This window comes from Hippocampus guttulatus, chromosome 1, assembly GCF_054856545.1.
Source record: "Hippocampus guttulatus isolate MCC_2025c chromosome 1, RoL_Hgut_1.0, whole genome shotgun sequence".
In the NCBI taxonomy this organism is placed as follows: domain Eukaryota; kingdom Metazoa; phylum Chordata; class Actinopteri; order Syngnathiformes; family Syngnathidae; genus Hippocampus; species Hippocampus guttulatus.
The window spans coordinates 25427877-25453074 of NC_141261.1; the positions used below are offsets into that span (position 1 = coordinate 25427877).

General features: G+C 47.0%; 1 protein-coding gene across 5 annotated transcripts in view; it reads right to left on the reverse strand.

Annotated features, from left to right (window-relative positions):
• Positions 1–25198, reverse strand: part of camta1a (calmodulin binding transcription activator 1a) — a 328990-nt gene that overhangs the window by 19787 nt on the left and 284005 nt on the right. For all 5 annotated transcript variants that reach the window (XM_086122468.1, XM_086122447.1, XM_086122465.1 and 2 more), the window contains exons 7-11: positions 19393–19546; positions 12675–12815; positions 8905–11258; positions 7231–7357; positions 6976–7110 (exon numbers count right to left, since the gene is read on the reverse strand). In XM_086122468.1, the coding sequence (XP_085978594.1) occupies positions 6976–7110; positions 7231–7357; positions 8905–11258; positions 12675–12815; positions 19393–19546 (2911 nt within the window). The remainder of the gene's footprint in view (positions 1–6975; positions 7111–7230; positions 7358–8904; positions 11259–12674; positions 12816–19392; positions 19547–25198) is intronic.

A 25198-nucleotide genomic window follows, 5' to 3' on the forward strand; every position in this document is an offset into this window, starting at 1 on the left:
AAAAGCTCAGGCCCTTGTGGGAAATTGTAAAGTTATTCTCTGTCAAATTGATACTGTAAGAATTGCAAATGCCCATACATGTGCTGGCAACATTGACACGGCATTATGAGGTTTGCGCTTTTTCTTAAAACTGGCAGTCTGACCTGAGAGTAAAAAAATAATAACATCAAAGTCTTGCCTCTCTGGCCCCATCTTGCACCTCTAATTTGAATTTAACGAAACCAACCGTCCGAAGAAAAACGATCACTCAGAGACAAAAGGTCTGGCTGACAAGATGTCGATCATTTGCTGTGCACTCGTGGCACCCAGCTGCAGTCTTTCCTTGGGCTTCAGAAGCTTTGCTGAAACTTTGAAAGAAAATCCCCCTCTCTTAGCAACAATAATACAAGGAAGGAATTGGATCACATTTTGCCAGCAGTTTGATAACTAAGCTTCCCCTTTAAGCAACAACACTCACACTCACACTCACACCACTCACAGGTACATCGACGTACGACTCACACACATATATCAAGATTGTTGTGTCCATTCAGTATAATGGGATGAGTACACAGAGACCAGTGCAGTAGAGAGTAGAGTAGACCGCATTAGCATTCCCCATTTAGCCACCGTGGGGCCGTTTCTCTGGAAACCTGCTGCTGCGCGGTAACTAGGCGACGGGAACACGACTGTGTGTGTATGGTCTGTCTTCTATTGGCTTATTGATGAAGGGGAGGAGAAGGACTGTACATAGAAAAATAAAATAGAGGGAGACAGGTAAAGCACAGAACAAAATCTATTAATCTTCCTGACTGCGCTTTACGTGTCTGGTACTTGGCCCACCTGTCTCTGTGTGGACGTCATCAGACGGGACCTGATAGCTTGAAGCGTCCAGCCTTCACAACACAGCACGGATGTTTAATGTCAGCCCAGCGTAAACATCATGTCACAGGGTGGTAAATTGCTCCGCTCTCTGACCGCATGCTGCAGCATGCCGCTTCCCTTCGTGCCACTTTGTGTCCAATCAACAGAGCTGCAAAAGACGCCTGCGTTTGCAGCATCTTCAGCAATCGACTGGTGAATTAGTACCAATTTAGCATTCGCTGCTAAGGCGGAGGGGCTGTGTCTGGAGTGCCGAGTTTGGGATAGGTCAGTGCACTCTGCAACCCAACATGATACGAGGCCACGCGCTTGACAAAGGCCAAGGCCAACACGCAAGCACGGAGCAGCAGAGAGGATAGTGAGCAGCATGCCTTTGTTCAGGCAGGCATAATGCTGCAGTGCGCTGCAGCCCGGATGATGTCATTCCCACCTGCTGCCTGCTACTCTGAATGCCGCGCACGTCCACTGCGGAGGGAGGATGAGGGAAGAGACGAGTGGGAGGAGACGGGAAAGGTGAGTAGCCAAAGACGAGGGCATCAACACACCGACACCGTTGGTGCCTTCCCACGCTCGGCTTTGAGGAGAGGGGCACAGTCAGCGTGCTCACTCGCATGTCTTCCGGGCAATCTAAAAGCAAGTGGCATATTCATTCGGCAAATGCGTCCTTTTCTTTACATGCAGCACAAAACAATGGTGATTCGGAGACTAACTTCTTTATATCTGCTTGTTCGCCGCCCTTTCTAACTTTTCCCAATGAAGTAAAGAACAGTCAACAGTGCAACCAGCCCACTGCATCAATTGTACTCTTACAGTACTCCCAAACTACAGTATACCTGCCTTGACCTCCAAAACATCTCCCATCCAAGAGATCACTGCCTGAAGAGGCTGAAAAATGCCACTGATTTAGTCTTTTATTGTAGTGGCCGTTATCAACGCAAACATGAATAGAAATCCACAACTTAATAGTGTCCGACAAAAGGGCTTGAACATTTATGAGCACGGCCACAAATTTTATTGCGTGCCACGGATCCTCATTACAAGAAATCACTTGCGCTGGCCCTGTGGACCTGAGAGCCGGCCAGGACGGCCTCCATGTGGACAGCCACTTGAGCAATATACGTTACTTTGTGCCTGATCAAATGAATTGGCCTTGTATTTCTACTGCAATGATCACTCAAGCTCTTTCTATGCAGAGGAGTCGGAATTAAATGACGCAGCCAGTCTTTTGACATGGCAGAAACTCTTCAAGAGACTCCCAAAAAGAACAACGAAATGCAGTGTGTGTGTGTGTGTGTGTGTGTGTTTGTGTTTGTGTAGTAATACAATATAAAACAGGCGGCAGAAGGTGGTGAAAATATTCGACATCCCTCAAGCAACACGAGAGGCAATCAAAGAGGCGGAAGGTCTTCATAAAGCTGGAAGATCCACTCAAGGTGCCAACCTTTGATTGAGGCTGCCTTTATCCTCCAATTATGAAGCTGACTTTTTTATTCTTTTTGATTCCCCTGCCGCCAGCTTCTGATGTTTTAAAGCCTAATCTCAACTTCAAACAAGGGTGCACTTGCAAAACTAAGCAATGCTTGGCCTGTTTCATTGACTTTTTCATATCGCTGATGTTGAGCTGAATTGTCACACCTTGAAAATGATCACTTTTCAAGAGTCCCCCAAAACAGCCTGTTTGTTCAAACATGAACATTGCATCGCCAAAGAGAGTAAAGCATTTTCAAAACTTTAAATTGGTCGAGCGTTTCTCAAACTAACGCCCACATGTGTCAACTGACCGACACGCCCACATGTGTCAACTGACCGACACGCCCACATGTGTCAACTGACCGACAGAATCACAATTTGGAAAAAAAAAAAATTCAAATTGTGACAGGAGCTTTCAGCCTGATGCCAGCAATGCGCGGTCTAGCATTTTGGAATCTTTGTTGAATCAACAGTTTACACAATGTGTGATTGCACTGCTTGCAAGAGCGAGAGAGTGGCTCTGAGCCTCTTGGCGTTTGTCCAGCTAAATAGGTCAACACAAGTCGAGTCTAAAAAGTCAAGCGATTCGGTCACAACAAAGGCCAAGCACCAAGAGTCAGTGCCACGGGGACTTACTGTCACCTAGCATTGCACTCATACACTGCTGCAGAATCGACCAGGTGTCTTGGGCAGAAGGCCCGTTTGAATTTCACGTTACTTTATAATACAGTGGGCATCAAGAAAGGGTGCATACACCGGATACAAAGCAGGAATCAAATTCAAATCTTCAATAAACAAACACGAAGCCTTGAACCAACACCTTTTTGGAACATGAAGTGTAAATTATTACTCTGAACAAGACAAAGTGAACTCGCCTGGCCACCAATGATGTGTGATCTTGAATATATTCAATTTGGAACTAGCTCAGAGCACCTTATCAACATACAATTGTCCACAAGTGACAGAGCTTTTATCGAAACCTCTCAGACATTCCTGCCACAAGGGATGAATAAATAATGAGGGGCCACCACTGTGATGAAGAAGAGTTGAAACAACAACAACAATTTCTACATGAGTCCAAACACAGGGCCCGCCCTAGATCAACAGCTCATTGTGAACTTTGAAGTTTGGTTTGGCACTGGTGCCTGTGTGTCCCACTTGAAAAGGAAGTGATGAGAATGTAACACAGTCACATATAGGCCCACATGGACTCATGAAAAAAACATTTGGATTTTGCTGCGTCTGACTGAAGACTGTAAATGCCCCACTGTATTGGGAGCCCTGCTCAGCAGCATTGTTTGCGTGTTGCCATCCACACAAAAGGTGGTCACAGTCACACATCGTTGTTTCATAGTTTCACTTCAGAGTTCATTCAGTAAATAATTGGCCTTTAAATGCTTGTGGTTTAGAAAGGAGGCAAAGCGAGGGCAAAAAGTTATGTAGGAAGTTGCTCAGCAGACCTTGTAGCTGCTGAAATGACAGACAGACAGAAAGAGATAGATAGATAGATAGATAGATAGATAGATAGATAGATAGATAGATAGATAGGAATTTGGTTGATTCCAATGTAAGTTTTTCTATCCTGGCAAAGTGTTCATGTCAATTATGCGTTATACTTGTGTGCTGTAGTAGCCACGCGCTTCCAACAAGAGTGACACACTACGGCAGCCCTGTGATGAGCTTGTTTTCGGACAACTCCGGTGTGAGTACAAGTTGAAAAGGGATTGAGGCTGACTCTCAGCCACAGTGAGATCATCAGGTGTTACCTACGTTGACTTAATTTGTCCGAAATGGATTTATTTTCTCCAAATAATGTATCTCTGTTCATCTATTGTCGTCAGTGACATAAAGTGAGAGGTAGAAAAATTAAAAGTTCATCCACTTGACAGCAGAAGGCACGGCAAATCTGTGTATCCGCCTAGTGCCATTTACCCACCAAGTTTTGTGTTTAATTACCTGGGCAGATATTGATTCAGTAAACAGAAAGCAGATCATGCTACTTTTTGTGACATTTTTGTTTGGCAGTGTTCTGTGAGATTTTTTTCATGTAAAATAGGTGAATGAATCACAGCACTATTTAATGAATAAGACTGTCACAATGAGATGCATACATTATCTTGGGGGTTTCGTAAGATAACAATGCCTGCTGGATTTCATGCAGTCGGAGTGAGTCGGGTCTTTTCGACATCGGCCAGAGGTGGACATTTGTTTCAAACTCCACCTCAGCCCAGTTACAGCGTCAACTGAAGCATGCAACTTCAACTTCCTCTGACCCGCTCACGCTCTCTCTCTCTCTCTCTTTCTCTCTCTCTCTCACACACACACACCACACACACACACACCACACACACACACACACACGTACACACAATGGACAACAAGCCAGAAAAACACAACATTGCAGCCTGAAGTTCTAACCTTCTATCTTATTTTCCATCGGATAGAGTCCATCCCAAACGCTGGGTGAAAAAGCCTCTTTTGTTTGTTTAGGAGGCTCAGGTGTTGGTCACTGGTATCCTGACCCACACTAGTCGTTCCATGACTGCGTCCCACACACACACACACACACACACACACGCGCGCGCAAAGCTGAAAAAAGAAATGTCGGTCCCAGCCCCTCAGACAAAGAAAGGCAAAAGCACATCCGCGTCCATGTTTTGTGGACCGAGTGTCATCCTACTCCACGGAGTCAAACAATGGAACAAGGAGAGAGCGGCGCGGAGAGCTACTCCTCTTGCTCTAAAAGCCCCCCTCCTCCTCTTCCTTCTCTTCTCCACTTCTTTCACCTCACACGCGCACACTAGTGCACACGTGCTGCCGGTAAACAGATGCCACTGTTCCTCCAGCCCCTGCTCACCTCTTCTTTTACAGCACCGGCTTGCATCGGCGTAACATTCAAACAGGTTTGCTGTGCGTACGCTGGACGGCGCCGCCTCGGTCAAGCGCATCTTTGCAATAGTCAACCAAACACGCCCACCCCCAGCACTTGCGCTGAATGCGTGTGTGCTGCTCGCAACAGTCTGCACGCCGCTTGCACGAGGACGTAGTCCGGCTGCAGCTGAGCGAGCCATACGCACACGCGCACACACGCCCATGGACCGTGGTCTATAAGGTTGGAAGCGTGGGATCTTATTGGAGAATTGTGGCTGTGTCCTGCCAATGGCTCTCTACCTGCAATGCTGCAGCGGAAGGAAAAAAAAGAAGAAGCGCCCCTTCCCCCACTCTGCATTATGACAAATCAAGGCAGGCAGGCAGGCAGCAGTGCCACGAGCATGATCACAACACCAAGTCGTCCTCCTCGGCCAAGCTGCATACAAATCGCTCTGCGGACTAAATGCAAAGAGTTGCGTCGGCCGCCTTTCGGAATCAGGCGGCTGCACTTTGACTTCAAGTCCATGCATTCTGTCACACCGCATTGGAGGTGCAGCCTGATGGCTGTGCGGTTGACGCCGACATGCAGCAGTGACACAGTCTGCCCTACTTGCGAACAAAGTTATCAGAGACACTCAGAGTCTGGTGTGTGTGTGTGTGTGTGTTGGGGATGCTGGGGCAGCGTCTGTCCACGGGCGGTTGTCCTGAAGCTGCTTAGGTAGCTTGCAAAAATCCAAAGGCAGAGCTGGCTCATAATACATCCCGTTGCTATTGAATCACTTGACGGCAAGACTCATCCACAAAATGTGTTTCTTTTCTGGTGTCCAAGTGAAATATTCATTTATAGACTGGCCACTTCATTGGCCCAATCCTTGAAAAGCTTCAATTATGTCGGTGCCTCTAATGTGTACAGTGGAGTCTTCACTACAGCCAAAGCTAATATAGCTCCTTCTCTTGGCAGAAAATCAAGAACGAGCAGCAGCAGATGGCTGCCGGTAGCAAGCAAGGAGTTAAACTCAGCGAGGTAAAAGGGCGGGCTGCTTTTTTCCAGAGTCAGTCAGCTCCTCCTCAGCTGCTTCCGTGAATGAGCCAGTGATGCTGAGGCATCCGTGTATGAATGGCGGGGAAATGCGCCGCTTCATCTCCCTCCCGCTCCCTCCAGGGCCGTCCGCAATGCAGCTGTCTTGGGAGCTCGTGCTTCACCTCGTCCCACTTTATCCTGTCGATGCACTGGCGCTTTTACGTGCACACATTCACATCCACAAAGAACCAGGCTCACTATATCCTGGGGAATAGACCGCATGTCTTGCAGTGTTTGAGTGATACAAGTCCTCATTATGAGTCTCATGCAGGCCTTTTTCAACATTGCCTTTTTACTGCAAAAGTGAGCAAAACTGGAATTTTGTCTTAAATGCTTCTTCAAAGGTTCATCCTCTTGAAAGCCTGCATTCTGTCCAAACAAGATGTCCCGCCCATGATCGTCACCGTTAATTTCGTTCAAATATGCAGCACACACAAGGGCAAGTGCACATTCAAATCTGCATTCATCAGATGAAATTTCGCACCATGTTGGGAGGCAGACACTGGTGAGGAGAGTGTAGACATGCTGCAATTGGCGCTGCTGTAATTTGAGGTCTGTCATGAAAAGTGTCCGAAGGAAGAAGGAATCTGATGCGGCAACACGCAAAATTTTGACAAAGTTCATGTGAGAAATGTTCAGAGGAAGTTTGAGGAAAGGTGAAAGAAGTGGTTCGGAGTCTGAGCGAGACTTACCATCCAGTGAGAGCCAGTCGTGCTGAGCAGAGGGCAGCGAGGGAAGCGCACGGGCCTTGTACTCAAAAACCACAGAGTTGGAGATGATCTGATTGCTAACGGCCACTTGGAGCGTCACCAGACCTGTGTCATGAGCTGATGACCGAGAGCACACGTTTAGGATGTTGTGTGCAAATCAACTTCAGCAAATGCAGCTTCAACGTCACACTGTGACTGCAATTTTTTTAAAAAAAAAAAGCAGCATGCATATCCCACCTGGGCAATAGCAACGCAGCACTCCCGGCTGGATGAGAGAGGCTGGAACTGAGATCTGGTCAAATAAGCAGCTGTAGTTTGAGGCAGCTTCTTGCCAGGAGCCCGTGATTAGCACTTTCACACCGCCCTTCAAAACACATGCACGTGGAGTTCAGAAAGACAACAACAACAACTGCCTGATTGCTTTGGTTGTACTCTAAGTAGGCCTGAATGCAAAACTCGATCTTTGCAAAGGTAAACCATTAGTTCTGGTACGGTGAAAGAGGCATTGTTTTGTCATTCAAGAAAAAATCGGCATCACTTCTGATGAGACTAAAATGACATCATCTCTATGTATTCAGGTAACTTTTCTTTGGATAGTGGGCTGCAGTGACATGGCATACTGTAAATGCATGCAAATCTTTCCTGTGGGAAAATACTGGATTCAGTGTAACATAAAGCATTATGAGTTGCAGCTGATTCAGGCTTTCATACTCGTCACTGCAGTTGATATGGAAGCCTTGGCTGGCTTTGTCATAGCTTAGGATACTGGTGTCAGAAGGCATTCAGTCTAACTTGCCTCTTGTTCCCTCTTGAGTCCTAAAGCCACCAGCAGGACCAATCTCCAATCTCATGGACGGAATAAGTACATGAGTACATTAGACTTGGCTCAAAGAGCACTCCAAACATCTGCGCCCTTGTCCTTGTGTGAATTTAAACCAGATTTTGTGCCAAGTATGGAGAGATTTAAAACCACAAATAAGGCATAACTGGGGACTGAATTATTTTGCTGTTCTTACCAAACACTGATGGTGCTCATGATACATTGATGCGATTTGCATACTGGAATTGTTGCATTGTTGGCCCTTCGTGTGGATTTCACTGTATGTGGAACTATTGTGCTGCCGTCTTGACCAGAACACGCTTGCACAAGAGATTCTGTATCTTAATGGGACTAAAAATAAATATCAAAACTCAGTGAAATACATGTGTCATTTACAGTATTATGGTTACATGCAAAGTCTATGTTATTTGTGCTAGTACAGAATAGCAATATTTTTGGATGTGTTTAGCATTACTGTATTTGTCACTCTCATTGAGCAGAATAAGCTCTCAATATGATGCGATGCATTTGTACACTAATGCAAACTGCAGCCACAAAATCATTTTGTGTCATTTTGGATGAAGAGTATTGGATGGAGAGCTTGATTGAAGTCTTTACACTGGTCAGTATTTTGCAAATGCCCCTCCAAAATTATAAATATATAATAAAATAAAATTCTTAAGAGTTGAGCCTGCCTCGCTATTGTATGCTGCCACCAAGAGCACAGAAGCAAAAATGGCATCTTCAGTAAAATAGTGTTGGGAAATTTTTGTATTAGCCTTTACTGCTCTCTTGTGGACAGGAAATACAATGCCACGTTGAGCATTTCTCCCACACTGAATTGTGTATTATTCTGCTGAACATTAGAGGAGTAGACAGCACGATGCATCCATCCATTATCTGAAGCGCTTCTCACGAGGGTCACGGGCGTGCTGGGGCCTATCCCAGCCATCTTTGAGCGAGAGCTGGGATAGACCCTGCAAATTTTGGACATCCAAATTTCAGATTAGCCAGAACACAAAATGCATCTTTAAGAACCAATGCTGGGTTGTAAGAATCGGGTTCCGTCAAATCAAACATAACTCACTCACCTCAGGATAGGACCACTCAGGAGAGTAGTCAGTGACCATGAAGAGCCGCCCAGTGGCCTGGAGCATGCCCAGCGCGCCGTGCGCAACGGCAGCAGAGACCACGTCGGCGACATTCATGTAGGACAGCGACGCCGCCTCTCCGGTGTTCCCTGCTGCACCAGCACCCCCGCTCAGAGACTGGGGGCTGCAGCATGGCTGAAGGCAGAGCTCTGATGTGTTGTAGCCAGACCCCCTGGCATCCTCGTGCCTCTGTTGGGGACCCCCGCCGGCAGCGTTTGGACTCTCCGAGCTGTGTGAAGTGACGAGCTGGTGAGCATAGATGCTTCCTCCGGCAGACATGGCCGTTCCACTGCCATCCACTGATATGAAGTCGTTAATTAGGTCTGAGAACTGGTTTCCGAAAGAGATGTCAAAGTGATCTAGGCTGATCTCCATGCCAGTGCCCCCTGCTCCTCCGTTATTGCCGGCTCCCCCCAAGCCTTGGTGGCTTGCAACAGCGTTGAAGAGTCCCTGGACCATGCCTGCTCCCTGGAGGAGTGGCTGCAGCTGCTGTTGCTGTGGCATATGATCGCAGCCATTGTCTCCATTTCCATTGGGAAGTGCCATGCCTTCGGCCGCACCACCGTTTCCTCCTCCTCCTCCAACTCCTCCACCTCCTCCTCCTCCTCCACCATCTGATGTCTGAATATAGTGTTCAGTGGCGCCTCCTTCTCCGTTTCCTGCCACACAGGACTGCAATTGATCTGCTGGCTTGAGTAGATTCTCGGCTCCATTCTCGGGCGCTCTAGCCTGGCCAGAACTCACACCGGCCGGTTGCTCCAGAACCACCACCTCCTCGTGCTCATTGCCGAGCCCAGCGAAAGTCCCCCGGTACTGGAGCAGCTGCAGGGATCCAGTCTGGCTACCGCTGTCTGTTGGTGAGCCTCCATTACAGCTGGCCCTATGTTGGGTCTGTTGGTGGTGGTGGTGTAGGTGACCATTACTCGCAGGAGATTCAGCCTTCACCACATGCAGCCCCATATAAGCTCCAGATTCCTGGGCGTTGTGCTCCATCATGTGTGTTTTCTGGCCCATGCTGGCCCTCCCCTGTTGCGCCTGGCTGGACTGAGAAGCATCCTGAAGGAAGAAACTGGGAGAAGGGTTCTGGTGTGGCATGTGAGGACTAGACATGGCCTGACCATAACTCACGGCAGAAGCGCCGGATGCATAGTCCTGCTTGGCATTGATAGCACTGAAATCCATTTGCTCCAGGGTGGTGCTGGGACTTAAACCACCACCAGAAGGAAGCAAGGATCCTGCTGGGGTCAGCGTTAGGCTGCCCTGACCTGAACTGGTAGCAGGTGGCACCGACACGCCGCCACCACAGTTCACTACTGGCCCCACCTGGTAGCCACTCTCCTTGGCCAGCTGCTGCTCAAAGGAGGTGTCTTCAGTCTTGATGTTCTTCACTAAAGCGGAGCCGAAGCTGTAGCCATTGTCTGGCATGGGGGGAGAGCTCTGCAGAGCGTCGTCGGTGACACCACCACTGACCCCGCAGGAGGATGAGGCGCAGCTTCCTTCTGTCTTCATTGCACTGCCTCCATAGGTTTGGCCTTGTTTGGGGTTGTTCAGGAAGCAGTCAGGGTCAAAGTTCATGTTGGTCTCTGGGATCTTGATGGTTCCAGAGTCCAGACTGCTTGAGAGAGCCAGTTCCTCCGAAACCCCAGCTGCGGACAACATGGAAAGACTGTCGCCCGTGCTCCCGGTTTCCCCCACTGCTCCGCTGGCAAACGCGAACTTGTGACGATCAGAGGTCACGGAGAGCACCAAAGCCTGCGAGCTGGCATCAGCACCCATGAGGTGAGCGTTGGGGTCACCAGTCGGAGACATGCCGTAGACGGGGTCTCCGGCCACTTCTGACATGAAAACGCCCTGGGGAAGGCCGGACATGACGGAGGCCACGTGACTCATTCCTGTCACCGCAGGGCTGTCAGCCATGTCTGGGTCACTGTTGAGGCCACTGCTGATGGACACGGGGGAGTTTTGGGTCGTGTCCGGAACCTCAACCTGGTTGGTGGATGACACCTCGGTGCTGTTCTGGTGCAGCAAGATGGGCTTGTGGACTTTACCGTTGCGTTTCTCCCTGGCACTGCCTCCTCCTCCCCCTCTTTCTCCTCCTCCTCCTCCTCCTCCTCCTCCTCCCCCAGTGCTTTTGGTGCCACCATGGCCACTGTTGTCAGTTTTCCCCTCGGACACGTCGTTGTTTTGCAGTTCTGAGTGAGCGCTGCTGTAGGATCCTGTACGGGGGTCCACCTTAGGGGAGATGATGCGATGTTTGGCGCTGTTGCATTTGTGGTGCACGCTGCTACCAGCACCTAAAGGCGAGCAGGAAACAAAGCAGAGGATTTGGATTAGACATGGAGGAAAAGAAAAGAAAAAAAGACAATTATGATTTGATCCATTTGATGTTTTTTTTTTCTTTGACAAAGGAGGTACAATTTATACAATCATTCTCCAAAAAGCAGTGCTGCAAACTACCAATCGTAGCGCCCTGAAAATGTTGAGGCCTTTACTGATATTAATACATAACGGCCTACATTTTAAGTTCTATAAATGGGAAATACTGTATGATCTGCATCTGCATGACAACAGAAGAATCTGAGAGCAATGCAGATGTGCTTTAGCATTATCAGGAACTGTTTCAACTACTGTTCATCACAATTTTTTTTGTCTTCATACGTATATCATACACTCTTTGCTATATGTAGGGGGTTTGCCGTAATTATTTTTCCACCCAGACTGTTATCGCAGACTCACATAGTGGTGGAGGTAAGCCAGGAGGAAGTAATGTAAAAAGACACAGAATGTCTCAAGTTTGGGATCATTTCAACAAATAAGACAAACACAGCTGTGCATCTTGTAAACTGTCAGCTATGTGAATACAGCCTACCACTGCTTGTTAGAACAAACTACAGTATTTACCATAACAGGCGGTTTGAGTACAAGGAGAATGGAAGCAACCGATGACGCGCTTTCAGTCTCTTTATTGAACAAATGGTAACACAACACGGTAAATACCAGCACATACCGAGCAAACCAGCTCATGGCCTCAACTGACCCCATCACTTTGCACACAACACTAAAGCCCCTTAGCGGTTGGCCAACTGCACAGACCCATTCGCTCACTTCCAAGTCACTCAACAGGCCTTTCAAAGGCAGGCAAACGACCAATGTCACAAAGAGAACATGTAAAGTGTGAAGATGGCGACCCCAAGCGGACAGAAATATTACCTGCACCTCACATGCATATACCGCCTGTTGCTATTGACGTTGATGCTTGAAGCTTTAAAATTGGTCTAAAGCGAAGCGTCACTTTCCAGATGTGGTCTATTGTGGGCATGGTATGGAAGATAATCCTACCATAAGTGAGGGGCTACCGCTGTTAAGCTCACTTGAGCATTTTCACTAGTCATGCATTTCGATCCCCGGCGTCAAGGGTTCCTTTGCCTTTTTTAGGTCTACAATGGTGCCTCTAAACCATCATGGCTCTAATCTCTTAAACTGAAAGCATAACATAGTGTATTGTTATGACGGAGAAAGGAAAATGTGTAGTTTTGATGCAAAATATCGCACTGTGACACAAATATAGACACTCAAGTTTACATCGAATGTAAGAGCAATCAACTGCAACCCCATTCTCTAATCTAGCATGTCAAAAGAAAAGGTTCCTTGAGCTGTATTGCCGCTCGCCCCTCGAGAACAAGCTCAGCCCCGGTCACTAAAACCCTTACCCAGCGTGCCAGTGCAGAGGCAGTTGTGTGTCCGGGGAGGTGGCTTAGTTTGGTGGCTGTCCAGTATCTGTTGCACTAGCTGCTCCACTGAGAAGCCAGAGCTGCTGTTCCCGTTGCTGCAAGTCCACTTGATGCCATGAACTGCCGGGAGAGAGGAGGAGGAGACACAGATGTCAGACCACCAGCCACGCCGAAGCCCCCCAACCTGCGACCTGATCACACGACACCTCACAGCGATTGCTGCTCGCGCCTGGGGGCAAACAGACAACCTTCTGACTGCCGTCTCTCTCTATCTTGCTCTGTTTCCTTCGTACTCAGACAACAGCAAAGAAAAACGTGCCTTCCTCCCTGAACAACATTTCGGCTCCCATCAGTGCCTTGTGGAAGTTGCCTTTTCTTTCCCCACATGCGATTGTGTCCTCCCTGTGAGAGCTGATGAAAGCGACAGCAAGCCCACTCCTTCCACCCGCTGCTGTTACCCTGACCCAATTCTCTACTCTGACAGGGGAAGAAACCCCAGACAGAGACTTTCTCCTTGTGAGCTCAGTCAGACATCCTGATACTCTAATCATACTTCATCGCTCTGCTTGCCGAGCAGCCCAAATGTCGTCTTATCAGATGGATTTCTCTTTTAGTGGATCTGCAGCCACTAAAAGAAACTGTGCATTAGATGGCTGAAGTGAGAAAAAAGGGTCAGAATTTTCTAGTGAAGCACATTCATCATAATTCACCAAAGTAAATCCAGCGCCATATTTTACCTTATTCTTTCTCTAAGCATGCAAGAGAGATAAGTACGGAATATGGACAACAGAGAGTATACAGAAAATGGAAAGGCATGGTATGCAAAATGCTCAGATAGAAAGGAAAAGACAGCATGATTTGTTGTTGTTGTTGATTCAGAGTCATATCAACATACTGTATACATTCAGCCATCCCCTTTCAATATGGTTTACCCTCATTAGGGTAGCGGGTGAGCTGGAGCCAGCTGACTTTGGGTGAGAGGCCAATCAATACAGGGCACGTAGTGGATAAAAACACAAGCATTCACAACACCTTCAATGAACACAACATGCATGCCTTTGTTGGGGAATGGCGGATTATAGAGAGAACATGCAAAGTCAACAGAAAAGACCAGATTTGAAGTGGGACTTCTTGACTATGAGGCCAACATTTTAACCTCCACTTAGCAGCATTTGACATCCATCCATCCAATCATTTTCTGATCTGCTTTGTCCTCACAAGCGTCGCGGGGGGTGATGGAGCCTATCCCAGCGATCTTCGGGCAGTAGGTGGGGGACACCCTGAACCGGTTGCCAGCCAATCGCAGGGCAAACGGAGATGAACAACCATCCGTGCTCACACTCACACCTAGGGACACTTTAGAGTGGTCAATCAGCCTGCCATGCATGTTTTTGGAATGTGGAAGGAAACCGGAGTACCCGGAGAAAACCCATGCAGGGAGAACATGCAAACTCCACACAGGAAGGTCGCAGCTGGGATTGGACCCACGACCTCTGCACTGTGAGGTCGACGCGCTAACCACTGGACCACTGGGCTGCCAGCATTTGACATATGATGCTTAATTTTTTCTGTGAAAAATAGCAGAATGCACATGTACAGTGGCAAAAAAAGGCTACAAACCTCTGTTCAAATGCCATTAAAAAAAGAGACCAAAACACATAAGTTAATAACTTTTTCCACCATTACAATGACCTACAACCTCCATTCATCCAAGGTCTGGTTGCGGGGGCAGTAGCTTTGGCAAAGAAGCCCACATTTTGTCCCGTGCTTGCGGGGGAATCCTGGCAGGCCTTCCCAGGCCAGCTGGGAGACATAAACCATGTTCTTCCAAGGCTGCATTTTTGGCCGCACGATTCAACCGCAGCTGAAAATGCAGCCTTCAGAGTACACAGCATGTGAACTTGTCAACACAAAGTTAGCACACACCTGCCAATATCAAAGATGGCTCTTATTAACCACAAATAAAATTCAACTGCCCGAGTAAGCTTTTCCTCACATTCCTTTGGTCACATCTTATAGCACAAGCCATGGTCTGAAGAGAGCTTCCTTCAGAGTGATGTCATTGTTCAAAGATAAAAGTCCAGAGAAGAGTGTAGAACAATCAGCATTTCCAAGGCATTCACTGAACACAGTGAAGAAGAATGTCATCACCAAGAGAAGAATACATGACACTGCAGCAGCTAGATCCATCCATCCATCTATTTTCTCATCCGCTTATCCTCCAGGTGTCGCGGGCATGCTGGAGCCTATCCCAGCCGTCTTCAGGCAGTAAGCGGGGTACACGCTGAACTGGTTGCCAGCCAATCACAGGGCACAAAGAGAAAAACAACCAGTCACACTCACAATCACATCTAACGGCAATTCGGAGAGACCGTTTAACTCAGGGGTCAGAACCCAAAATGTTGAAAGAGCCTTTGCCAGTTCGCTCGGTGAATTGGACATGAAACGCCGTTTCTTCGTACAACAGCCACCTGCCTGGCATCCCGCCCTGCTAATAGAAACGTGTGTCGCAGGCTATGATGCAAATCTTCGTTGACAGAAATGTTGAAATGTAATATTTATTCAACATGTTTTTACAGCATTGGAAAATGTTAAGAATGTTTGTCCTCCTACAGAAACCATATTCAAACAAAAAAATACATTTTCACTCCCCCATCTTTTTCCATTTTCAAACATTTTAAAAAAGCTCCAGGAAGCCACTAGGGCGGCGCTAAAGAGGCACATGCCAACCCCCAGTTTAACTTATTCCTGGAAAATGGAATTGCCCTGTTTGACAGTGACACTTTAATCACTACCAGGTAGTGTGTAAAACAAGCAGTATAAAAGAGGAATGTGTTTTGTGTGTGCTTTGATTGCATTAAATGATGCAACTGCCTTTTCATGCAGAAAACACACTGCCACAAGATCAAGAGAAACGGCAGAAAAACCTCATAGGCATTGCTGTTATTTCTTATTTTTGTATTTGGAGTGCAGGTGGATGCTAATGGATGATTTTGCATGTCTGCCTTACAACTACGCCAAAGCCTTTCGCAGTCTTCTCTAGTCTTTTAAGCCTTCCAGTTTAGCGACATGTTGAATGGAAGAGCTTCTAGTAAATATTCCACTGATTATATATCGGTAAAAGAGCAGAATAATCTGCGGCAGATGTCCCAATGAATCGTTAGCTTCTGTGGCTCAAACACAAGCTTGCCGTCCACGATGTTTTCTTGTACAGTTGAAAAAAATGGTGTGTCGAATTGATTCCATTTTATTTGATTAATGTCAATAGAATCATGTGGATTTAGATGCATTTTGTAAGAAGATGTATCGTCGACTTAAAAAAAAGACATGGATGCAGAAGGTTTCATTTCGTGCAACCACTTGACGAAATAAAATGGAGTCAATTCAACACACCATTTTTTTCAGTGTAGAGAGGTGGGACAATGGCAGCACCATATCAACTAAATTAGCTGTTGTGCTTCAGAGTTCTTTAGGGATTTATCCACTCAGCAGGGGCCAATTTGAACTGAATTGTAGACACAACACTAAAATGTGTTTTTAAAAAAAAAATCTGAATCTGATTGAACAATTGAGTGTAGGTGCTCCCTCAGGGCCTTCGAAGTCGCTCCACTTCCACACGTTACAAATGTTTCCCCTTTTCTCATGTTCGGATAATCGTCAAATATGTTGCAATTCGAGAATCGATATTTATCACTGCAAGCCATCGTTCAGCCCTGATCACTCGGGTTTTGCCGCTCCTCTGACTCAAGAGTCCGTTTTCAACCCCATTGCTCATTGTTTAGATCTCAATAGCAACAACACAAAAGACAGCAAACACAGGCCAATCACTTCAGCATCCACACCTGATAATGAACATCATGCCACCCAGATGAAAAACTGCAGGGAATTCACATCCCAACAGGTTGCCACTGGTCATTTCGGGATGGCAGCAAAGCTCAGCTTGCTTTGTTTTGTCCTTTCCATCCCCACTCTCTCACGCTGTAGCCTGGAGAAGGGCCTTGTGTCTGTCTGTCTGAGTATTTGTTAAAGGCGCTCATGCGCTATCTGTCAGCAGGCTGCGGGCATAGCCGCGGAGAGAGCAGGAGCTCCGTGTTTGTAGCATGAGAGCAGAGCAGTGAATCAAGCTGGCTGCCTTGTCTATACAACTGTAGCGTGACTGAGTAATGATGCCAATCTCTTGGATTCTCCTCACTCTCTTGACTCGTTATCGTTCTCATCCAACACCGGAGGGTACGTGAGACCAGCCGAGGTCACGCAAAGTTACCTTTCACAGTGCAGTTATGTTCCAACTTGGTATGCCTCAGTCGTTGGACATGGGAATGTGTCCTTGCCATGCATGGGACAGAGCAAGCTCAACCCACACATACATTGCCCATTTCACCTTTGTAAAGTGTGTCATTCGGGCTGTCAAACTGGAAAAGTACTAACACTATATTGAAGAGACAGGGAAGAACGATACAGTTGAGGCTAATTACGCTGTTCTGGGGAAATATCAGTGTGACATGAAACGCGGGGATCACTTGCTGAAGACACAGCCATTTTGGAGATATGCACACAGCATGAAGCTAAATTCATTGTGATGCACGCTGGACCATATCGAATTTGAATCCTGATGTTTTTGGCACAGTCCTGACGAAAAAAAGGGTCTGCTAGTTTATCGGCAGCAGCTCTGTGGACTCAGTTAAAAGCACATATAGTGCGCAAATATCTGTGTGTGTATGTGCCACTTTTGTACTTTGTATGTGTGCATTGCAACCACTGAGCCTGCATATGCATTTTTCAAACGATGTCCTATGTGAGGGAGGTACAGTACATTGTTATGACTTTAAGTGCAGGTCCATTTTTTCAAATGGAATGGATTTTCACATTCTTGGAAGAAGAATTCATCACCATCATCCAATATACTACTTCATGAAAATAGCTGTCAAACTACTTGACAAAAAGTATAAGCAGAACCAATATGTTTATCACAACTTTGGACACAGCTTGCGTTTGGTGCAAGTGTACCAAATAAATTGCGAGGGGAATTGAGCGAATACAACACGTCCCTCCTCATTTCAACATATAATGTCTGGTGCTACCAAAGAGAACCACTAGATGACAATGTTGCCCCATCACAGAGCTTACTTAAGCATGACTAACCCTCCATCACAGGAGGCTAGAAAGGAAAGGAAAAGATTTAAAAAAGTGCATAGACAGAAAGCATGATTTTTTTTTTTTTTTTTGCTGCACTTTATGGATTCCTTTCGCGCAGCCGGGTAGCTGGAAGGCGTCACCCTCTTTGTCCCAACAACTCCCAAAGTTAATGACTTAACGCATTACTGCAAATGGTGCTTGGTTTTACATTAAGTCGCAGATGTAATGAACACTGTAGGCCATTGTTGCTCGGCGGCTTTATGTCCTCAAAGTGACAGGAAGTGGAGCAGTGAGGAGGATAATGATGTAGACAAAAGCTCAGTGATGATACCTGTCAGTGCGCAGTGAGCAGGGGCGAGTGCCTTTAAGGCTCCTCTTTAGCTGGCCACAGCACAAATAATTGGCCATTACAAGTCATCACCCTGCCATCGCGTGCTTGCTTGCCCTAAATCACAGATGGGTGGTTATGGGGATGTATACTGATGCCTGGAAGATTGAGCATGTTGTACAAAGTCCCCATTTGACCATTACCATCATCTGAAAGACCCTGACCTTTTCCACCACATCACCTTAGTCCTTAGGAAGGCACAGAGACACATAAAAACACACACACACACACACACACACACACACACACACACACACACACACACACACACACACACACACACACACACACACACACACACACACACACATCTGGAATGTCTGTAAAGGTGATAACAACATCGGTCAATACAATGGGGGTGGGGGCTGGCTCGGAGGGGTACTTTCCGGTGATTCAGAGATTCCTGCTCCCACATGCTAACATGACTCAATAGCCAATGTGATGTCCTGCTGTGCCTTGCCACACTTGCACTTGAAGGAGGTGAACTCTTGACCTGGCCTGAGCGGAGCCAGCGGTATTGGATGGGCTACCTTTTGACCCGCAACTTCCAAACGGCTTCAGCAAGGCCGCACACCCATCCAGTACGACTTCAAGAAGGAACAGTGAGTGGCCGGAGATGCTCTCTGACTGAGGTGCTTCAGGACACTTCAGCTAATAGGAGCAGACGGCGGCTCTGCAGACAAACAGAGTCTCTCTCTCTCTCTCTCTCTTTTTCTTTTTTCTTTCTTTGAAGTCAAGATGGCGCCCGAGTAGGCAGCCGTCAGCAAGTGCTCTCATGAGCCTTGCTTTTTTTTTGTTGTTTTTGTGTTTGTTTTGTCACTTTGTGTTTGTTGTTACGTCGTGTGGAAATGATGTGGACTTTTTTCAGCATTTTTTGGCCACAACATTCATCAAGGAGGAGACTCCGTGCTTGGTGGTTTGATTTTGACTTCAAAATGGCGCCGCGAGAGTGGCTGCCTTTCCAGCAGCTCCTATATTTTGTTGTTCTACTTCTTCCTTTGATAACTTTGCTGCTGTGAATTGGGAATTTCTCCATTGTGAGACTAATAAAGGTTTTCTTTTTTTTTCTTTTTCTCTCTCTCAGGCGCGCAAAGAGCATTTCAGAGCAGCGCGTTTGATATGAAAAGCTGTACGTGTACATGGAATTTTCTCAATGGAGAGCGAAACACTCACACATGGGTTTGAGCTGGCCGATCAGTTCCTCCTTGGTCCATTTGGCCCACTCCTTCTTGTCCGTATTGATGGAACACAGGATTGGACCGCATGGTTTGCCACAATCCTCAATGGCCGGCACATTCAAATAGTGGACGAGCACAATGTCAGGATTCTGTGGGGAGAGCACAGATGAGATTACGCGTTGTGTCAGCTGCAAGGGCTAACACGCTCGGTGCTCCGAAGAAGACGACAGCAAAGAGTGGAAATTGCAGCTCAGCTATTAGTGCTTTCACCACTCTGAAAGGCGCCAGCTGGCTCATGAGAAATCTAACTAGTAACAGCACATACAGTGGTCTCACACACGCACACACGCACGCACACACGCACACGCACACACACACACACACACACACACACACACACACACACACACACACACACGACTGTAATAGTCTCATTCATCTGTATCTGCCTGGGCATGGATTTGGATTTTTCTGTCTACACTATTTGCCTTTGTGTGTTCATATTGATGGCCTTTGAACTCATTCTCCCACATACATGGTAAGGTGATACGTTGCCCGAAATGAAAGTTTTTTTCTCGAAATCCATCAACTGCCAAGTTCAGCAGATAGATTAGCGGTTGATGATTTGACCCAGTCACGGTTTGTCAATAGAGGGCACTAAGGAAGGAGGAGGGCACTGAATCACATTGAAAAGGACAAACATTAAAACATGAAAATGAAATATCAGAAGAGAAAACATCAAAAACTATATGTATATCTGGTTTTGGATGAGCAGGATAAATAGTACACAGTTATTAATGAATACAATTGATTCCTGCATCTGTGGCATCGCAAACGACTGTTAAATGTGTGTTTTGCGCAGTAGGTTCTCACGCAATACACACGTCTTGGACACATGCCCTTCAGTATGAACTGATTTACATTTGGCCCCTCGCAGCTGAAGCCAGAGGGCAGCCACCTTACGTTGCCGCTGACAACACTGTTACCAGTGTGTGTGTGTGTGTGTGTGTGTGTGTGTGTGTGTGTGTTTTACACCAGGATGCCCGTATGGACTCAGGAGAGCTTCTTAAAGAATCGAGTTCATTGTTAGCGTCGACCATCTAGTGTAGAAGCTCTCAATAAAGTGGGTGGTGATTTACAGGGATTAGGTGTACATTGTGCAACAAATTTTGTTCTGATGGGCTTTGCTTTCATTCCGTTTTTGATGCTTCTGACAACATGACGCAGATCAATCTTTGAGAAGCCCTGTACCTCATAAGAAGACATTTTGATTCGCATTCTGATCTACAAAATGTGCAGACTTATTGGTATAACCATACGGCACACACACTGTGTCATTTTCGCCCTAGAGACAGAAAATAACGTGAACACGCCGCGGTGATATCAAGGTATTCAAGTTAGGCACGCGTTAAGCGTGCCTAACTTGACATCGTTAAGAAGGTGGTGGCTTCACTTGTTTGTCCATTCAAATAGCAGTCCGTGATTGTGCACCATATGACGCTGAATTCCTCCACCCCCGGCCAATAATGCTGAAACGGAGTTACCTTTACGGCTTATGTCATTTTCTGTTCGGCCTGGTTGACCAGAACTTGCCACACCCAAGAAGGCCGCCGCATCTACTTGGCAGCTGGCATGCCAATGTGGCGGATATGCTGGATGTGGCCCAGCCAGGCTCCTACAGTGTATGTAGTTTTGTCTTCATATAGAACTCGGTGAAGTCACGTGGAGCCAGGGCCGCATGTATGGTGGATTTATGGACTTCATCAGAGTTTTTTTTTTAAACCAATTTGCAGACATACCTGTACATGATAATACAACCTCTCTCCTAGGCTGCAGCGTAAGAACAGTTTGGCCGTGCGTCGTCTACTGTGACGGCATGGCCGACTGGTTGGAGCAAATGGCTTCATCTGTGAAGTGTGATGATTGTTCTGGCATGGTTTTCCCCCCCCCCAGCTGGACTAACTGTTTTCGTTTGGCTTTAAAAAAAAGAAGTGAAATGCCTTTCGATTGTCACAATCATTTAGTTTAAACTCAGCTCAACCTGATTCATACAGCACTGCGCAACAAGCGCAACTCTAAGAACGTGCTCTAAATGACAAAAGACAAAGATTCAAACAATAATGGAATCATGACTAACAAGGCAAATCTTCTAATTAAAATATACAATGGCTCCCTTGACGTAAGGCAGATTGGGGGGGGTGCACTTTTTAAACTTTTATTCCTTCTTGTTGAACATTGTGCAAAAAGATGACATCTAATAATTAGAGAATGAATGTCGTGTGTGTGTGTGTGTGTGTGGCACCCCTGCACCCATAAGAATTCATCCAAGTACAGTATACACCGTACTTAATGTTAGAAGCATGCAGGCATTTGCAGCTAAACAAGAAGCAACAATGGACAAAGAGGTTGATTGAAAAAAAATGCAATAACAACACAAGTGTGCCACTGCCGGTTAAAGCTTCATCCTAACCAAATCAAGATGCGGCTACAGTAGGTTGGTGTGCCCTCTCGCTGTGTATACCATGAATCAGGGCAAGAGTCACCCCTGCTCCATCTCGCGCTCTCCCCTTTCATCAGACAGGGGTACGTCTGAGGGCAACCGGGCGTAGCTAAACAATGCCTTGTGTGAAAAAGAAGCCCGAGCAGACAAACGAGTGCCGCCCTCTCTGATGACCCCGTGTCAGCACTTTGCGGCGCTTTGCATCTCCCTGCTTTGCTTGTCTCCTGTCATTGATGCGGACACAGGCCAATGGCGGTGGCCCCGTTTGGTTGCAGATGGCACAGGGTGGCCAGCCATGCCCAGCTGTGCCAACGGCAAAGCCACGTACCCCCACGTCTTTACTCGGGACAGCAGAAAGGGTGCAACACACTCGTACGTGCAGTATGTTGAGGATGTAAGGGTGGGAAGCGTCCACAGCTCAAAGACCATGTGGTGATTCAAACCTTGTAAAGTGTGCGCGCACGCCCACTACTTGAAGAGCAGGTGTACCCGCCATTTTGTTTTCCCTCCTTTGCACTGCTTATGATGAGCAAGAGCCTCCCAACTCATGCGCACCTCTCCATATCATTCAGCAAGAGGAGAGAGGAGCCACACAACAAGCAAGTGAAAATGTAAAGTGCCACATAAATCTATCAAGATGGTGATTTGATTGAATTTCCTACTGGCTGCTTTTCCACCACGCAATATCACAAGCTCGACAAAAGTATCAAGTATCAAGAATCAAGTACAACTTTATTGTCAAATGTGCTGTATGTGCAACATACAGCACAGATGAAATTTCTTCCCTCTCAAGACAACATACAACAGAGGAGCCGCTGCGGGTGCCCGCGCCGCCATCAAAAGAAAAGTGAACACAAAATGACAAAATAATGCAAGAGAGCACATTAGACAGAGACAATCGGGCAATCTTAACCACATTCCTGCATACACATTGTTGTCTGAAGCAGTGATAGATGAAAGAGGAGCGAATCAAAGTGTCCTTAAGGGTAGGGAACGGACTAAAGGTTCTTCCCCCCCCCGGATACTATTTTCTAGCGAAAATGAGATCTCATTCAGTTCTTGATTAATTGTATAATGTGGTCTTTGGGTTGCTTTTTTAGCTTCCCAGAGGGTTGCGCTCTCTCGCCCCACCTCAGCGGTGGAAGGGGATTCTTAGACGCTTGTGGACTTGGTCTCCTAATGCGCACGTTTGTATGACTCGATGGTTTGCGTCTGAAAACACGGCAAAATGATGCGATGTGTGAACACGGGTGCCGACCAGTAAAGCCTCTTTTTACATGCGAGTGTGTGCGACGGTAGCATGTCTGCAGACAGTGTTTTGTGTTCATGTTTATTTATCGCGCCTCCCTAGAACAGATGGATAGATGTTCAGCTAATTGCAAGCAGAGTCTGGGGGAGTCAGCCACGGGGGCGCAAGGCCTGCTGAGTGGGCGGGGGAGTGCCTGCACATAAAGCTAACACACCAACATTGCCACCATTTTTAAGCATACGAGGGATAAGTAGGAAAGAAGTCAATGTGCGATAACAAGCGCACCTTTGCAAGTGGGACTATGCAAGATATTGCCATCGCAACCAGTGAATGAAGGTGATGCTGTAGCCAGGCAACAGCTTTTCTCTGGCACCCACACACTTCCAGGCAGCCTCCTGCAATCTAGCTGTGGCTGCCTACCTTGTCCTCAGGTCACAAACATTGTTCTACGCCACTCGACAAGGAAGAGCTCATGAAGCTGAGAATGGAGACAAAGTTTGATGGAGATGGATAAAATGACCTTGAATTTCTTTGGAATTCGAGTGTGCAGCTACAAAAGAAGAAGAATACAATCTGCTTTCTGAAGCTGCTCAAGTCAAGCGTCGGCTGTCTCATTAAGCCACTGTGACCCCAGCGGCCAGTCCGCTTCTCTTGGAACACCTCCACGAAACCAGCAACCCTCCAACAACTTGTGATAGCTAAACAGGTCAGTGTATAGACGTCAAGTTCGATGGAGAGGTGCACTGAAAGTCGAAAGGACACGACAGGAACGCCCAGCTGAAGCCAATAAACAAGGCAGTGGAGTCCGCAGCTGGTTTTCGGCTTTTGCTTTGAGAAGCATGTGATAAGAACGCCATTAACATGAAAGGACCTTAATTGAGAGGGGACGCTTCACGGAACCTAGACAAAACGGAGGCGTTGGGGGGAGGGAGGAGACTGGGGAAACTCTTGCTCCTCTTTGATAAAACATCCCACAAACAGGAAGACGTGCAGCTTCAAAAGCCTGCCAAAGTACAGGAAACAGTGGAGCAGATGTGGCCTTTTTCACTTGAAGGTGGAATGAGGAAAAACAGGCAGAGGAAGAAAGGAGGGAGAGAGCAGACAGGTGCGCTTTGAACTCCGAGGCTACAGGGATATTTCTTTCAATGAGGGAAATATCCCCAAAATGGGAGCAGTCAATTGCTTTGTCACAAACATTCGGCATCAAGGCAAGACTAGGGAGCGGAGGCGCTTGCGCTGCCGTGCCTCTCGGTCACCTTGATAGGTTTGAGAATGCCGACCGGTACTTCTAAATGGAGTGTGAATGTGCGTCTGGAGGCACATGTCGCTACGCTGATACGCGTGGACAATGAGCACAATGAATGGAAAGTAAGTGAGAGCGCCCGCAACTCCAGTTGGACTGCAAATAAATCATATTAAAATGATTTATTAGATATAAACACATAACACGGGGTAGGACTAGATACGTTTTTTAGTTCTTCCTACTCCCTTGAACATAATAACCGTGGTGAATGATGACTGATTTCTCTTTCCTTATTTTATTTACTTTATTTTCTGTCAAATTATTACTGTATATGTTTTATGTTCAATAAACAAATGTTATCATGCATGTGAGCTTTAGGTCGCCTGCCGAGGTCGAGCGGAGGGGCGTGCATGCGAGACGAAGGCGATGGATGCCACTCGTTGGGGAGCCTTCTGGCCTCTGGCACCAAGGCCGCTGACTCCAACTCACAGCTGGGTCACCAAGATTGTTGCTCATTTCATGGTCAACCGCGTCAGGGCTTCGGTGGGTCGGCCGCCACAGTCACGACAAGATTTGCGGCATGCACTTTGAACCCTAAACGCTCCCTGGCATCGGGTGCCTTTCAGAGTGTGGGGGTAGCTGGCAAGCGCTTCACCTCACATGAATTAAACCTCATGCCAAGCCCACCACATAAGACAGCAAATAGCCTGAGGCTGCTGTCTGGGTAGCAGAGCAATCCATAAAGTTAATCGGATTCGGCCTAATTAGGGGATCGCAAGCACCGCTTCAGCTCCCGAATCCATCCTCTC